General features: G+C 53.0%; 2 protein-coding genes across 5 annotated transcripts in view; one reads left to right on the plus strand and one right to left on the minus strand.

Annotated features, from left to right (window-relative positions):
• The window catches only part of DNAJC17 (DnaJ heat shock protein family (Hsp40) member C17), a 30,619-nt gene extending 24,121 nt beyond the window's left edge, over window positions 1-6,498 (minus strand). Inside the window, exon 1 of the mRNA XM_040968880.1 lies at window positions 6,366-6,498. Coding sequence (XP_040824814.1) covers window positions 6,366-6,443 — 78 coding nt within the window. The 5' untranslated portion in view covers window positions 6,444-6,498. The remainder of the gene's footprint in view (window positions 1-6,365) is intronic.
• A 77-nt stretch (window positions 6,499-6,575) lies between these two features.
• Window positions 6,576-12,034, plus strand: ZFYVE19 (zinc finger FYVE-type containing 19). 4 transcript variants are annotated; one of them, XM_040968877.1, is made up of 11 exons: window positions 6,576-6,834; window positions 7,993-8,114; window positions 8,297-8,350; window positions 8,727-8,845; window positions 8,946-9,091; window positions 9,443-9,545; window positions 10,304-10,513; window positions 10,879-10,952; window positions 11,255-11,353; window positions 11,491-11,591; window positions 11,672-12,034. In XM_040968877.1, the coding sequence occupies exons 1-11, from the start codon at window positions 6,781-6,783 to the stop codon at window positions 11,748-11,750; spliced, it is 1,161 nt and encodes a 386-aa protein (XP_040824811.1). In that variant the 5' UTR covers window positions 6,576-6,780; the 3' UTR covers window positions 11,751-12,034. The 4 variants fall into 4 exon arrangements, with proteins under 4 accessions (XP_040824811.1, XP_040824810.1, XP_040824813.1 ...); XM_040968876.1 differs by having other exon boundaries at window positions 11,255-11,341; window positions 11,470-11,591; XM_040968875.1 differs by having other exon boundaries at window positions 6,578-6,834; window positions 9,443-9,551; window positions 11,464-11,591.
• Window positions 12,035-13,593: the final 1,559 nt, after the last annotated feature.

Below are 13,593 nucleotides of genomic sequence, written 5' to 3' on the forward strand. Positions count from 1 at the left end.
TGATAGCCTGTGACTTTAAAATCTGCAGTGTCAAGGAGGCAGAACAACAGTAACAACAGACAGAGCTCACCCTGCTCAGTGCTTTGGGTGGGTCGGGCCTCATAGCCATTCTAACAAGGAAAGACTGTCTCCATTCCCATTTGGTAAGAGAGGTTAATCATTTGCTCAAGGTCATAAACCAGGTAAGTCACCAGTCAGCACTCAGGTAATCTGACTCCAAAGTCCACTTTCTTAATGATAACCACTAAAAGCACAAAGGTGCAGGGCCTGGCGTAGTGGTTAAGGTCCTCGCCTTGCACGCCCGGGATCCCATATGGGCGCCGGTTCTAATCCTGGCAGCTCCGCTTCCCATCCAGCTCCCTGCCTGTGGCCCGGGAAAGCAGTTGAGGATGGCCCAAAGCTTTGGGACCCTGCACCTGCGTGGGAGACCTGGAAGAGGCTCCTGGCTTTGGATCGGCATGCATCGGCCTTTACGCTCACTTGGGGAGTGAATCATCGGACAGAAGATCTTCCTCTCTGTCTCTCCTCTCTGTATATCCGCCTTTCTAATAAAAATAAAATAAATCTTTAAAAAAAAAATAAGCACAAAGGTGCGGTAAGGAGACATCGGCAATCCCAACACTGCTCAGTGTTCCGGGTTAGGATTCCTACCCATTCTTGACAGGGCAGATGCTCTATAACCAACAATCCTTGGCCTTACTTGCCAAGACTAGTCAACTGTAATCTGCTGTACTAGGCTCCTTTCTAAGAATTCTGAGACCCAGCTATCCCGCACCTAGGAATATAACCAAAAGAAATTAAAACTACATACGAGAAGAGGATCTGCAATCCTATATTTATAGCAGCACAATCTACAATAGCAAAGACAAGGAAACAACCCAGATGCCCATCCAAAGAGGAGTGGCTAAAGAAGCTATGGTACATCTACTCCATGGAATATTATTCAGCCATTAAAATGAATGAAATTATACTATTTGCAACTAGATGGTCCCAACAAGAAACCATTATGCTCAGTGAAATAAGTCAATCATAAAAAGAGAAATACCATGTGTCCTAATATAAGGAATCCATCATGCAAATTAGAATGTATAGTGGTAGAGTAATGGAGACTTTCGCATTGTGAAGACATAATGCAACATACATCTCTGCTTTCAAACAAAACATGAACTTCCAACAAAAGTATTGGATATATCCAGACAATGGGATGATGGACTGACATTGTACCAGCAATTTCGGGGCACACTTAAACAGCAGACTGATGGAATTGTAACTCTTTATGAAGAGTTGAGACATTATGAGAAAAATCAATCAGGGGAGAGGAATCCCAGATTATACAGAATTATACGATAAATTTCAAAATTAAAAGGAAAAAAAAAATCACAGCTGATTAGAGAAGTGTGAACTCCCAGCAGGATTATCAATGTTAGCCTCTGCATTTCAAAATGACAGGCCTGGGGAGAGTTGGTTGGAACCCCAGCTGCTCCACTGGCCATCCACTGTCTGGCCAATGGATGTCACAGCAGCAGATGATGGCCCAGGTGCCTGGGCCCCTGCCACTCACAAAGACCTGAATGGAGCTCCAGAGTCCTAACTTTAGCCTGGCTAGCCCCAGCCATTGCACACATTTAAGGAATAAACTAGCAGGTGGAGGATCTTTTTCTCTGATGTCTCTCCATCTTTGTCACTTTGGCTTTCAAATAAATTAATTAATTAAAAAAAAGTGAACTCTCACTGATGATCACATGGCCCAGGCCTGTGGGCCGGGCAAACTGGATAAAGTAGCTTCAACTGTTGGCCAACGTAGGAGTTGGTTATGGAAAGAGGCAGAGTGGGAAGGGCCGAACAAACCATAGATCAACAGTAAGAATTCAACAGTAAGAACAGCAGGAAATTGGGCTGGAGCACAGGTCATGCTGAACTAGGCTCTTACATCTACTGGTTTGCATGAGCCAGAGATGCAAGGCTACAGCATCTGAGGCCAAGGCCAAGACAGTTGAGGGGCTATGCCAAGCTGGATCAGAGCAACCACTGGCATGCACGCAATCTATGGCCTGGTTGGGGAGGTAAGGGGACACCTGGCTGGGTTGGGGCTCCCACTGGTGAGGGCGGGGGCTGGAGTGGGAACTGCGTTTTGATCTGGATATGGCTGTAGTCTCCCTTGGTACAAGTGTGGACTGAAGCTGGGAGCACCATATTGGATTAGACTCCAGCACCAACTGGTGCTCTGGAACGCCAGGGTAGATGTAGGACGGACTAGGCTAGGTCTCTTTTTTTTTTTTTTTAAGATTTACTTATTTATTGGAAAGTCAGATATACAGAGAGGAGGAGAGACAGAGAGAAAGATCTTCCGTCCGATGATTCACTCCCCAAGTGAGTGCAATGGCCAATGCTATGCCGATCCAAAGCCAGGATCCAGAAACTTCTTCCAGGTCTCCCACACAGGTGCAGGGTCCCAAAGCTTTGGGCCGGCCTCAACTGCTTTCCCAGGCCACAAGCAGGGAGCTGGATGGGAAGCGGAGCTGCCGGGATTAGAACCGACACCCATATGGGATCCTGGGGCGTTCAAGGTGAGGACTTTAGCCGCTAGGCCACGCTGCTGGGCCCTAGGCTAGGTCTCTACCCCTACTGAGCCATGTGTGAGCTGTGCCTGGGTGGCCATGTGTGAACTGTGGACCAGCCTTGGCTGGACTGAAATGTCCAACAGTAGAACTGGAATTGGCTGAAGGCCAGTCAGGACCTGCCAGCTCCTGCCAGGACAGGAGGTGGACAACGTAGAGCTGGCCCATGGACCCACCAGTGTGTGCAAGATGTGACACTGGGAGAGCTTCTAATGGAGCAGCTCCTCTGTCAGGACACAGTACCTGCAAGTGAGTGCAAGAACCAAGAAAGGGAGAAGTCCAGACCAAGCCAGGGAAAGGTACCCACCGGCATACATTTGGCACAGGTTGGGGGCGGACCAGACTGAACCAGTTCACATCACCCACCGATAATCTGAGTACCAGAACAGAGTGGGTTGGGTCAGGTTCAGTCACAACACATACCAGTACACATTACGCTTGGACTGGGTGTCGGCTGGGCTGAGCTAGGCTAGAGTATCCCTGGCAAATGCCGAGGCAAGGTGGGCCAGGCCAGACTGAGCCAAAGCATCCAATTAGCTCATGTGAGAACCATGGGGAGATAAAGTCACCAGTGGATCTCATGTGAGCCAGATCAGGAAAGAGCCAGGCTGGGCTGACTATTCCTACTGGTGCAAGCATAAATCAGAGTGGGTGACGGTTGATTAGGCTTTGCCGCAACATCAGCTGGCAGATGCTGGCACAGGGGGCTAATTCTATCAAGTTAAATTGCAGAACCACCTGGAGAATGCATGATCCAGGAGTGGGAGTGGGCCCAGGAGGGAAACAGTGGGCACCTCCCTCTTGGGTTACCGCTCCCACTGTAGAGCAAGAAAACCAGGACTTGGACAGGGGTGGCTAGGCAGAACAGCACCCATCAGCATGTGAGTGGGCTGGAGAGGGGAGCTGGTTGGATTGAACTAGGCTTCAATGCCCACTGACATGTATAAAAGCTGAATGAGGGTCCAGCACAATAACACAGCAATTAAAGTCCTCGCCTTGAACGCACCTGAATCCCATATGGGTGCTGGTTCTAATCCCGGCAGCACCACTTCCCATCCAGCTCCCTGCTTGTGGCCTGGGAAAGCAGTCAAGGACAGCCCAAAGCCTTGGGACCCTGCACCCGTGTGGGAGACCTAGAGGAAGTTCCTGGTTCCAGGCTTCGGATTGGCGCAGCACTGGCCAATGCAGTCACTTGGGGAGTAAATCATCGGACGGAAGATCTTGCTCTTTATCTCTCCTCTTCTCTGTACATCTGACTTTGCAATAAAAATAAATCTTTAGGGCCCGGCGAGGTGGCGTAGTGGTTAAGGTCCTCACCTTGCACACCCAGGATCCCATATGGGCGCTGGTTTTATCCCGGCAGCCCCGCTTCCCTTCCAGCTCCCTGCCTGTGATCTGGGAAAGCAGTTGAGGATGGCCCAAAGCTTTGGGACCCTGCACCCGCATGGGAGACCTGGAAGAGGCTCCTGGCTTCGGATAGGCATAGTATCGGCCCATTGCGCTCACTTGGGGAGTGAATCATCGGATAGAAGATCTTCCTCTCTGTCTCCCCTCTCTGTATATCCATCTTTCCAATAAAAAAATAATAAAAATAAATCTTAAAAAATAAATAAATAAATCTTTTTAAAAAATCGAAATAGGGCCCAGCGGCGTGGCCTAGTGGCTAAAGTCCTCCCCTTGAACGCCCCGGGATCCCATATGGGCGCCGGTTCTAATCCCGGCAGCTCCTCTTGTGCCCTGGGAGGGCAGTCAAGGATGGCCCAAAGCCTTGGGACACTGCACCCACGTGGGAAACCTGGAGGAGGTTCCTGGTTCCTGGCTTCAGATCAGCACAGCACCGGCTGTTGCAGTTCCTTGGGGAGTGAATCATCGGACGGAAGATATTTCTCCCTGTCTTTCCTCCTCTCTGTATATATATCTGACTTTGCAATAAAAAATAAATAAATCTTTTTAAAAAAATCAACAACAGGGCCCGGCGTGGTGGCACAAATGGTTAAGGTCCTCGCCTTGCACGCCTGGGATCCCATATGGGTGCCCCAGCAGCCCCGCTTCCCTTCCAGCTCCCTGCCTGTGGCCCGGGAGAGCAATCGAGGCCGGCCCAAGGCTTTGGGACCCTGCACCTGTGTGGGAGACCCGGAAGAGGCTCCTGGCTTTGGATCGGAATAGCATCGGTCATTGCGCTCACTTGGGGAGTGAATCATCGGATGGAAGATCTTCCTCTCTGTCTCTCCTCTCTGTATATCTGCCTTTCCAATATAATAAAAATAAATCTTTAAAAAAAAAAATCAACAACATAAGATCTCATTCTTGGCCCAGCACAGTGGCCTAGTGACTAAAGCCCTTGCCTTGAACACACCGAGATCCCACATGGGCTCCGGTTCTAATTCCGGCAGTTCTGCTTCCCATGCAGCTCCCTACTTGTGGCCTGAGAAAGCAGCTGAGGATGGCTCAAAGTCCCCTGCACCAGCGTGGGAGACCTACAAGAAGCTCCTGGCTTTAGATCAGCTAGGCTCTCGGCCATTGCAGGTCTTGGGGAGTGAATCAACAGAGGGAAGATCTTCCTCTCTGTATATCTGACTTTGCAAGAAAGATAAACAAATCTTTTCTTAAAAAATCTCATTCTCTATATCTTAAAGGATTTAAAGTAGGAATTAAGACAAAGTTATACATATCAGATGTGGACAATTCTCTCGAAAAATCCTATGATGTCACCTCTGATTCAATATCCTAATATACATCAGTGGTTCCCAACTTCAGGATTCCACATTTCCCCAAGACTGGATCTTGTATGAATCGTCCCAAATTCTTTCTCACTAGTCATAAAACTCTAGTTGAACAACCTACAGGGAAAGAATACTTGGAATGTTGCCCAGCACAGGGTAAGCACTACATAGTTGCTAGTCACAACAAATCTACTGAAATATTAAGCATTCTAAAAGGTGGAGCCTTTGGTCTCCATAAAACACCTCTCAGCGACAGCAGTTTGTGTAGGGGACAACATGTCTTCTCAGGGATGCCCGACTCCTGGCTTTTCTGCCCCAGACCCTTCTCTTCTCATTCAGCCTCTGAGCAGAGCAGTCTAGAAAGACAGGTGCACTTGTGGGCATTCATTTGCATCCAACGAATTATCCTCCTCTCCTTCCTACACCATTCCGTCTACTACCATAATCTGGGCGCCATAACCAGAAACCTTAGGCCCAGCTTCCCCAAGGCTTCACACCCTAGCACCTCCATCAGCTCCTGAGGTAGGCGGAACTCCAGGCCACCCGCCTTTTGCTTGGGATTCTTGGGTTCTCGGCCCATGGTGCGAGGGCCAGTACTTGGCTACCTACTTCCTTGAACTCGTCAGTGGGTTAGACAGCGGGGTCCAAGGCAACACCGCCAAGAAGGGATGAAGTGGGAGTGCAGGAACCTGGGAGCTGACCTGTCTTCCACCCTAGGTGGCAAAGCGCCACCGGCGACAGTCAAGCCAAGCCAAGCGGCTGCGCAGGCGCAGAGCGCACGCTCGGGCTTCCTGTCCGGCTCACCAGGCAGCCTCCCCCACACCGGAGCCACCAGAACACCGACACTAGTAGCGAAGAGACCTCTGTGCTCCTCCCCCTTCCTCGTGAGATTCTCAGAGCGTCCAGAAAAGGACTAGGGGGCCACCTTGCGAAGCCGCGGGCCGCCGCTCGCTCCCTACGCCCAGGGCCCGGCGGAACCTGGAGAGCAAGGCACAGGATAGACCCTGTTCTCCACCGTCCTCACCTCTTTGTCCGCAGCCTTCTCCTCAATGCCTAGTAGCGCGTACAGGTCCATCTGTAACAGCTCCTTGGTGACCGCCATAGTTCCAGCCCTAACTTGACTTGTAGGAGTCGACGCGTGCGCAAGGCCTGCCGGATGGCGCTTGGCCTTCTGGGAATTGTATGCCAGGTCCGGCTTATGTGGCTCTGGTGTGGGTTAGGAATGGACTACCCTTCCCAGCAGCCCCCGCTGTCGCCGCTGCCTCAGCCACAGCTTGGCTTGTTGGTGGAGCGGGCGTCCCGAATCTCGGCCCCGGACCACATCCCTATCGCTTTAAGGGGGCGTGTGTGACTAGGTGTCTCTGAGTGAGGGTCCGGGGGTTCCTGGGCTGGGTGGGTGGAACTCCAGTTCTGCGGATCGTGACGCGCCAGGAGCCGCGATGGAAAGCAGGTGCTACGGCTGCGCGGCCAAGTTCACCCTCTTCAAGAAGGAGGCGAGTCCTCTCCCCGAAGTCTAAAGGGCCAGGGAGGACGCGGAGTGGAGGGGAGTAGCAAGGGACTGGCCGTCGGAAGACGTGGTTTTGAGGCCTCTTTCCAGCTGTGCAGCTTTGATGACATCATTGAACCTGTTTCCATTTTCGCCAAGTGGGGCGACCGTTTCCTTGCTTTGGGGGCTGGCGTGAGGGTCCGTCCATTGGGGCGCTGTGGGTAGAAGTAGCGCCTACTTCTAGAAGCAGCAGAATTAGCTGCTGCCGTGCTAGCAAAGTGGTGCCTTTCTGTCTGGCTGTCTCCTTCCCATCTTGCTCCTCGCAGCCAGTCTTCAACCGGCTCGCAAAGAGTGTCCGGTGGCCTTGTCCATCACACCATTGCCTGTTACTCTCACCCTGCAGCCTGACCCTCCCCAGGACTCCAGAGTGAAATTACCACACTGCCTCCCATCCCCAGGGTACAACGGCATAGGCTCATCCTGTGTCAGCACTCACCTGCTAAGCGCCTTCCCACCCGCTTCCTTGCGTTAGTTGTAGCTGGGACTGCCATGAATCATCAGGAGGTGATGGAGAGATGGCATGCATGAATGGGAAGCAGGACCAGCGCTTAGACACCTGGGTTTTGGAGTCCAGGTTGAAATTTGAGTCAGTTAGGGGTGATACTTCCTCTCCACCCCCTTTTAAAATAGTGATGATGATAATGGTGGCCAGTGGAATGAAGTCAGATATTGTGTGTGCAGAGCAAGGATTTAAGCTGAAAGTGCACGCTAAGTGTTCAGCCTAGTGCCTGGCTCACAGTGTGGTTAGCCTGGCATCCTCAGCCAGGTCTCCATCGGGAGCAGAGAAGGCGGAAGCATCTTTGGTTTTACTTGGTGGATAAGTCCTAGGACCTGGAGCCAACAGCTTTGTGCACCATGTTGGGGAACTTCAGACAGTAGGCAGCACGGGCATTTGGCAGGTTTGATTGGAATAAGACTAGACACTAAGGCAGGACTAACCCTCCACCCCCGTTCCCTATACCTTTGGGGCCCCACCCCTCTTCCCCCTACCCAGCAGCCTGTCACACCTTCAGGGTCTCCTCTTGTCTGTGTGCTTGGAGAGGCCCCAGGAGGAGCCTGCAGGGTGCAGGTGGGAAGAGAACCCCCTGCTCCGTGTGTCTTACAGTGCGGCTGTAAGAGCTGTGGCCGGGCCTTTTGTTCAAGCTGCCTTCGCTTCAGCGCAGTGGTGCCACGCGCTGGCAACACTCAACAGAAAGTCTGCAAGCCATGCTACGAGGCCCTGACCAGGTAGGAGGGAGGCCCGCCTGGGCAGAGTCAACCAGGCATGGCGGGGCACAGTAGTAGGCTTCAGGCAGGCCCACATAGGCTTGGGCTCGGTGCCCAGGGGTCAGCCTGGGGAGCAATCAAGGGCAGCAAACACCAGCCAGTCAGGGTGGTAGGATGTCTGACTCTTAATTTCTTCTCCTTAGTGGGTCTTCTCCTGCCAGTGCTTCCAAGTGGTCACCACCTCAAAACTACAAGAAGTGAGTGCTGCAGCAGAAGACAAGAGGGGAAAAAGGCTGGGGCCAAGGGTGGGATCCCCTAAACAAAGGGCCAAGAGGACAGACACCCCTCTCCTGCTGCTGTCCACTCTCTTGGGCTTAGAGAATAGCTCATTTTTTTTTTTTTTATTGATTACCTTGCATTATATGACACAGTTTCATAGGCTCTGGCATTCACCCTCAGCTAGCCCTTCTGGATGCTTAGCTGGCCAGGGCTGCAGGGTGATACGAGCAAGGGCCACAGGAGACTGCCTGTCAGAGGCCTCCCTAGATGACTGGAAATTACTAGAACTAGAAACTGGGGGTGGGGGCTTTCACCCCCTCCCTTCTGCCTTCTGTGACTCTCCTATCCCACCAGGCGGGTGGCAGCCCTGGAAGCCAAGCAGAAGCCCAGCACTGCCCAGAGTCAGGGCCTGACCCAACAAGACCAGGTCATCGCTGAGCGCCTGGCACGGCTCCACCAGGAGAACAAGCCCAGTGAGTGAGGTGGAGGTAGGGGGAGGTAAGGGACAGAGTCTGAGGTTGCTGGGACTGGGGTTCCTCTGGGTCTTACCAGGGACCCCCTTGCCTATTACAGAGCCAGTACCCTCACAGGCCGAGATAGAGGCACGGCTGGCCGCACTCAAGGAGGAGCCCCGGGGCCCAGTCCCTTCCACCCAGGAGATGGAGACGCGGCTAGCTCTGCTGCAGGGCAGGGCTCCACCTTCTCAGACCCTAAAGCCCGTGAGTGGTTTGGCCCTGGAGAGGGAGGGTTCCTAGGACAAGGACCCAGCAGAAGTCCAGACATACATGTACCCCCTCCTTTACCTGCTTCAGAACCTCAGGGTAGTGCTGCAGGTTTGGTGCAACAGGACCAAGAGAACCACCTGTCCTTCCACCATCCCCCACCTCCACCCACCCCCTAACGGGGGCCTCGCTGGAGCCCACCTGCTCGAGACTCTGAGCCTGTGTGGTGCTCTGGCTTCATCCCCTTGCCCCGGACTGGGAGAGCTCCTCAAGCGTCCAGGCTGACCCAGACTGCCCCTTGGCCTTCTTTGTGGCTCTCTCCTTACCGGGCTTCCCTCCTCTGGACAGGCACATCAGGCACCAGACTCCAGGACCCAGGCCCAGCAGACACAGGACCTGCTAACGCAGCTGGCAGCTGAAGTGGCTATTGATGAGCGCTGGGAACGAGGAGGCCCAGGTAACCCCTGCACTCAGCAGCTCTCTCGGGGGCCTATTTCCCCTCGTCCTTTGCTCACTTGTGAGTCTGATGATGGTGAAGGGCATGAGCTTCACCGTTAGACTGTGCTGCCCAGAACAGCCATGTGCCAGCTCTGTGACCCACTCAACTTGGCCTGGGGAAGCTTAACTCAACAAGATTTCTTTGAGGTGATGATGACGAACCAGTAAGGAGGGAGAAGAGGCTCTTTAACTTTATTGAAACTAAAGAAAAAATAAACTTTGGTTCTTGAGTTGCACCGGCCACATTTCCAGCACTCAGCCATGTGAGCTCTTGGCTACTGTTATGGCTGTGTCGGTAGAAAATGCAGAATAGGATTCCTCGGTTATCATAGAATGTTCTAGTGCATGGTGCTACCTAAAGCCCTCAGAGCAGTGGTTCTCAACCTGAGATCATACTGCCACCAGTCCAGACTTATTTACTTGAAAGGCAATTACAGAGAAAGAGGGAAAGAGAGATCCTCCCCCACCAAGGGCAACATGTCAAACTGTCAGGTGAATGGATGTGGAAGTGATTGAGAAAGACACATCTAAGATGACTAATCTTTTCACAGTTGAATAGAGGAAGAAATACTAATTTTACTTGGATACAAACTATAGATACTAGTGCAAAAGGCAGGTGATCTCTGGCTAGAAACTGCTTAGAAGGGGCCACTGGCTTCTGCAGAGAGATCTGGAATGCCTCAGCCTCCCTGACAACATTATTCCTTCCAGCTGCCTGCCTCCAAAATGACCTGAACAAGAGTGGCCCAGGGAATCAGAGCATTCCTCTTCCAGGGCAGACCAGCCTGTCCCCGGAAGAGGAGAAGAGCAGACTGCTGGCTGAGGCTGCACTGGAGCTGCAGGAGGAGAACTTGAGGCAGGAGCAGATCCTGGCCCTTGCCAAGCGGCTGGCTGAGCTGCAGGGACAGGACCCAGAGAAAGGTAAAGACTGGAGTCAGCTGCTGGAGCATCACTGTGGGTCAGAGTCTTCTCCTGCCAGCACTAAGTCGCTGCTGGGCAACTCATGTGCTGACTGGAGGAGCAAGGTTGGGGCAAAACAGTGATGGAGGAACCAGTGGCAGCTGGAGGGGTGGGGACATCAGTGCATCCAGGCATTAACGCATAAGCAGCTCTGCCTGCTAAGGGTGGGGAGGGACAAGGGCTGATCAGAGTGGCTGGGGAGACTTATCAGCTCTGGAGCAGGTGACCCGGGGCCCCAAGCTGGTCCCAGGAGACAAGAGGGCAGCCACTCAGGTAGACCCCCCCAGCCCTCACATTCCTTCTTTACCATCCCTTCCCATTCCCAGTGACCCTACAGGACTATCGCCTCCCAGACAGCGATGAGGATGAGGAGTCAGCTGTCCAGAGAGTCATGAAGCAGGTGGGCCAGGCCCGGCCAGCAACCACCCCTTGTCCTGGGTGCCTCCTACCTGCAGCGCCTGCTAGGCCCTGTTCACTCCGCCTCCACTCTGGGGCTGTGTGGGCAGCTGCTCTGGCTCCTATCCCTCTGGGGGTTTCCACTGTCCCTCTGACCCAGCCTTGGGCCCTGGACCCTTGAGATGGGACTCAGAAGCCACAGGCAATAGGTCAAAGAAGAGTCTAGGAGCTGGGGCACAGAGCACAGAGCTATGGGGAGGCAGAACCTAGGCCTGGAGCAGGGGCTGATACCTGCCCTATGCACAGCTCACTGAAGAAGCAGCCCTGGACAAGGCAAGCGGCTTTAACATCCCTGTGCAGCCAGTTCCTCAGCCCCAGGCCAGAGTCTGTAGGGCAAAGCCCAAGGTAAGAAAAGCTCCGCCCCCCCAGCCCCAGGCAGTCTTGCTCCATATCAGGCTGACCACTCCCACAGTGGGCATGGTACTTTCTGCATCCTTCCTCTCTGGCTCCTGAAGGCACAGGCCAAGGCGCCCACGCCCAAGGCTGGGACCGAGGAACTCCCCTGGTGCTGCATATGCAACGAGGATGCCACCTTGCGCTGCTCAGGCTGTGATGGAGACCTCTACTGTGCCCGCTGCTTCCGGTGGGTGCAGCCACAGGGTCCTGGGGGAGGGCTCTGGTGCCCTCTACAGGGATCCTGACCTGCAATCCTCTCTTCCTTAGGGAAGGTCATGATGCTTTCGAACTAAAGGAACATCAGACATTTGCCTTCCGGCCCCAGCCTCCAGGTCCAGTGCACTGAAACCTGGGCCTTCTGGGTAGGTGGAATTAAAGGCAGTGCTGCGGGCCATATCCAGGTGGGCCCAACCTCGGGCTGTGCTCCCACTGGCTACAGCCCTTCAGAGTCTTCAGAGTCGCTGGAAGAAGGCAAGCTCTGCACTGGAGATAATGACTGAAGGAGCCCTAAGGAAGGAAGAAGTGAAAGACATGGGAAAGATCAGATCTAAGGGTGAGCCCTGTCAGCTGGCTCCAGGGTCCAGGCCCAGCCACTAGCATTAAGTGGCTCTAATAAATTGTGCCGATTCAGTGTACCCAGTGTCTCTTCTCTCCAGACACTTTAGGCTCAGTGTGCCTGGGCCCAGAAAGAGGCAGCATGAGTGGGGTGGGGTGGGGTGTGAATGCAGTCCTGTGGGACGCAGGAGCTATCCTGTTAGCTTCTCCAGGCAGGCACAGGCCCAGGCATCTTGGTGAGCTTTTACACCGTAAGTGTGTGAGTCACTCCTCAGCCATGTTTCAGGCTCTGGGCAGTCCAGCTTAGCTCCCAGGCCACCCCAGCTGGGACTTCTCAGCTTCTCCACTGCTCAAACAGTGCACACACACACCCTGCCTCCCAACTTCCTGTCTTGTGGAAGTTTCATCCCAGCTTACCTGCTCTCTGGATCCCGTGTCAGCCTTCCAACAATTCCCCTTCACCTGACCCCTGAGCTCAGTCTGTACCCCTCACTCTGACTTCATGCATCACCATCTGTGAGCACAAGGTCCCAGGGTGGGCTTTTGGCAGTGTTATGATGCTGCTTGGATGCTACCTATATCCCATATCAGAGTGCATTGTTCCAATCCAGGTTCCTGCCAATGCGCACCCCGGGAGGCAGCAGGTGACAGCTCAAACACTTGAGTCCCTGCCACCCACCTGGGAGACCCAGATGGAATTCTGGGCTCCTGTCTATCCTGGCCCAGTGCTGGCTATTAGAGACACTTGGAGAGTGAACTAATTTATCTAGAACTAGTAAGCTAGAAGACCTTTATCTGACTTTCAAATAAAGTGAAAGTCAATAAAAACTTAAAAAGAAGGGTTAGGACACAGCGCAGTAGCCTAGTGGCTAAAGTCCTCGCCTTGCATGTGCTGGGATCCCATATGAGAGCTGGTCCGTGTCCTGGTGGCCGCTCTTCCCATCCAGCTCCCTGCTTGTGGCCTAGGAAAGCAATAGAGAATGGACCTGGGGCTTGGGACCCTGTACCCATATGAGAGATCTGGAAGAGGCTCCAGGTTCTGGGCTCCTCGCTTCGGAACGGCTCAATTCCAGCTGTTGCGGCCGCTTGGAGAGTAAATCAGTGGACAGAAGATTTTTCTGTCTGTCTCTCCTCCTCTCTATCTGACTTGGCAAATAAAATAAAATCTTATTTAAAAAAGAAGAAGAAGGGTTAACCTTCTCTAAAGCTCCAATTCAGTTAGGTTTTTTTCCTATTCTCTTCTGCAATTTGATGGTAGTCCTTGCTGTTTGGGCCCTTTTGTTGGTCATGCCAGTATGCTGTGTGTTTTAGCTCTTGGCATAGCTTCTGAGCCTTGCAAGATTGTGATGTCTCAGGAGCAGAGCTGTGGCTGTCACCTTTGAGTGACCTGATGGGCTGGCTGGCTGCAGTGTACGGGCATACCTGTGATTTTGGAGGATGACATTCCAGTGTATCATAGTACCCTCTCCCTCCCTCGTTCCTCTGCACAGATATGCTCCACACTGCACTTGACTGGTTCTCCTAAGTTTTATCCATTTGGTGACCAAGGAAAGCCTCGGGATACAGCCCTGACTGGCACCCAGGGCCAACCCGGAGGAGCAAGCTGTGTGTGTCCATAAGGAGAGCCATACAAA

The sequence above is a fragment of the Ochotona curzoniae genome, unplaced genomic scaffold (genome assembly GCF_017591425.1).
Source record: "Ochotona curzoniae isolate NIBS_2020 unplaced genomic scaffold, NIBS_Ocur_1.0 scaffold_4701, whole genome shotgun sequence".
NCBI lineage: Eukaryota > Metazoa > Chordata > Mammalia > Lagomorpha > Ochotonidae > Ochotona > Ochotona curzoniae.